At 47.7% G+C, this 3,000-nt stretch overlaps 1 protein-coding gene across 1 annotated transcript; it reads left to right on the forward strand.

Annotated features, from left to right (window-relative positions):
• Positions 1 to 202: 202 nt before the first annotated feature.
• LOC114034214 (tyrosine-protein kinase JAK1-like) lies at positions 203 to 2,938 on the forward strand (the record flags this gene model as incomplete). Its single annotated transcript, XM_027849815.1, has 2 exons — positions 203 to 346; positions 2,749 to 2,938. Coding segments are annotated over exons 1-2 (265 nt in total), but the record flags the coding sequence as incomplete, so codon positions are not given.
• Positions 2,939 to 3,000: the final 62 nt, after the last annotated feature.

Below are 3,000 nucleotides of genomic sequence, written 5' to 3' on the forward strand. Positions count from 1 at the left end.
CAGATATTAAATTCCAATGTATTTTCAAATCAATGTGATATAGAAATAAAGGTGTCCATTGGATGTAAAGATAAATATCTAATGAGAAAACACCGACAAGGAGAACAAGGGCACCATGGGAGTAGAGGGCAGCTAGGAAGCCCCGGGACATGCTTGGGGGTGAGGCGGGAGGACGCAGATCCAATATGGTGGCTCGCTGTGATCTCCCTTCCTTTCCTCCAGTACTGAGTATGCAATCAACAAACTGAGACAAGAAGGAAGCGAGGAGGGCATGTACGTTCTGCGCTGGAGCTGCACGGACTTTGACAACATCCTCATGACCGTGACCTGCTTGGAGAAGTCAGAGGTCAGCTCAGGCTTCGGCTTGGGGAGGTGGCGGGGGAGTGGTGGTCAGTCTAATGGAGCCTGGCCTGGGGCTGCCTTGTTGTCCCATGGAAGACAGGAATAGAACAGGGGTGGCGGAAGCCAGTCTGTAGGGTGAACGGTCGTGGGGTTGGTTCTGAGAGCTGGACTCAGCAATCTCCTTCAAGAAGTGGACGACCTGGCCTGGCCAGTGTGGATCTCCTTCCATACTGTGGGGAATTCTAGGGAGGCAGATTTCATCCTGATGTTAGGAAAAGTCTGCAAACCAGAGGCGGGCAGGTGACACCTACCTCTTTGTGCCTCAGTTTTCCCATCTACAAAATGAGAGTTGGACTAGATGTCTCTGAGGTTCCTTTCTGTTTCAAATCTAAAATCCTATTTCTATGAATGATTGTTATGTAAAAACCAAAATACATAAAAAAAGAGAAAAACTTATAAAAAAAAAAAAGGAATGCATGTAATGGGCAAGGTGGTGGGTTCCTCTCGCCAGAGGTCTTGAAGCAGTGGCTACGTGACCACTTGCCAGGGATATGATAGATGGGATTCTGATCAGATCCTGTTTGGACTAAGTGTCCCGTGAAGCTCCGTCCAGCCCAGAGATGCCGGGGCTCAAGGGACCTTCTGGACCTCGGGACTGAATGACGTCTTGGTGGATCACTGCCCTGTAAGGGCAAAATGAATGGGAAACACAGTTTTCTATACCAAGTAAGCACGTCCTAGTTTGGAGAAGGGTGAGCTTGATTGGGAGGCATTTGGACAGCAGACACAGAGGCAGGGAAAGTGGCCAAAGGCCTGAGAGAATTCAAATCATCTGAGAAAAGGAAATGACAGAAGGAAATCAGAGCTACCAAAGGGAAAACATGGGAGAATGTATTTGAAAAAGCTGATCTTCTGCCAATGTCAAGAGAATAGCTCCCCACCCCACTTTTTAAATGCCTTAGCAGGAGATGTGCTCTAGTGGATGCATTTTTCCACACATGGACCTCACACAATCCTGGACTCGATCTCACCTCTGGGACTCTGGGCAAGTATTTAAGCCCCCTGAGCCTCAAGGTCCTCTCTAGTAAAGTAGGGATCATACAGCTATGGTTGGGAGAGGCTTCAGAGGCCATGTAGTACAACCCCCTCATTTTACAGATGAGGAAACTGAGGCCCATGGAGGTTACGTGACTTGCCCAAGGTCGTATGAGTAATAAGCATTAGAAGTGAGATCTGAACCCAGGTCCATTGACTCTAGTCAGTGCTATCTCCACTGGACCATGTCACCTCCCCAGGATCAAAATGGCTGTGGTACCGATCTTACTGGGTTGATACTAGGGTCACTGAAATGATTATGAAAAGTGCTTCATCATGCTAATAATAGTGACTGACATTTCAGCCGAGCTTTAAAGCTTGTAAAAGTGCTTTACATGCATTATCTCATTTGAACCTTGAACTAATTCTGAGGTTTGTAATGAAAGTGGGTTATGTGTGTGCCCATTTTATAGATGAGAAAACTGAGGCCCAAAGCCGTTAACTGATTAACCTGAGGTCCTATAGCTTGGAAGCTCCAAAGTCAGGATTTCCTAAATCAGTGCCCTTTCCATTCTAAGCAGTATTCTCTCTTAGATGGTAAATGCTTGCTCTCTTAATGAATAATGCTTGAGCTTGTCATACTCAACTCTCCCTGTCCATTAGTCTTTGGAGGAAATTCAGTGTCCCTTGAGTGTGATTAGATGGCTCCCAGCCTGGCCTGTCTTTGGGGGAGGCAGAGTCAGGATGCTCCGAGCGCTTGCTGAGACTTACTGTAAGGTAAGATGCAGAACAGGAGCTGACTCGTATTGAAAAGAGACTTTTCTCCCCATTAGTTCTCTACACCAATGACATATAGATGGCCAAAGAAGTCATTCCCCATTTAATTCAACCAGCACTCATCAATCCAACACCAAGCATAGATTAGGCACTTTCCATGGGCCAGTCACCACGCCAGGTGCAGAGGATGCAAAGACAAAACAAAAACAGCCCCTGTCCTCAGGGAGCTTACATTCTACTCACGCAGACAACAAATACACATGCCGGTACAGACATGGTACATAACCAAGCTGATGGAAGGTGGCCATCCAGAGGACGCACTGACAGTTAGGGGAGCAGGAAAGACTTCTGGCAGAAAGAAGGTGGGGGTGGAGCTCAGCCTCGAAGAAACGGAGGGGTTCTATGAGGCAGCGATGGGGAGAGAGAGCATGCCAGGCATGAGGCACAGCCAGTGAGTGCTAAGGCAAAGAGATGGGAAATCAAGTGACTGTTCCATACCAGGCACTAGGCTAGGAGCTGGAGATGTCCAAATGAAACTGCTCCCCCAGCTCCCCTTGAACACGACATGATATGTGGTTGTTATTCTCCCAATAGCAGATGTTAACGAGCCAGAAGCAGTACAAGAATTTCCAGATTGAAGTGAAGAAGGGCAAATACTCCCTGCACGGCTCTGATCGAGTGTTCCCCTCTCTCCGAGGCCTGATGGACCATCTCAAAAAGCAGATCCTGAAAACAGACAACATTAGCTTTGTCCTGAAGAAATGCTGCCAGCCGAAACCGAGAGGTACCGTTACCCTTCTCCTTCCTTCCTTCCTTCCTTCCTTCCTTCCTTCCTTCCTTCCTTCC

This window comes from Vombatus ursinus, unplaced genomic scaffold (assembly GCF_900497805.2).
Source record: "Vombatus ursinus unplaced genomic scaffold, bare-nosed wombat genome assembly UNPS02008554.1, whole genome shotgun sequence".
Classification (NCBI taxonomy): Eukaryota; Metazoa; Chordata; class Mammalia; order Diprotodontia; family Vombatidae; genus Vombatus; species Vombatus ursinus.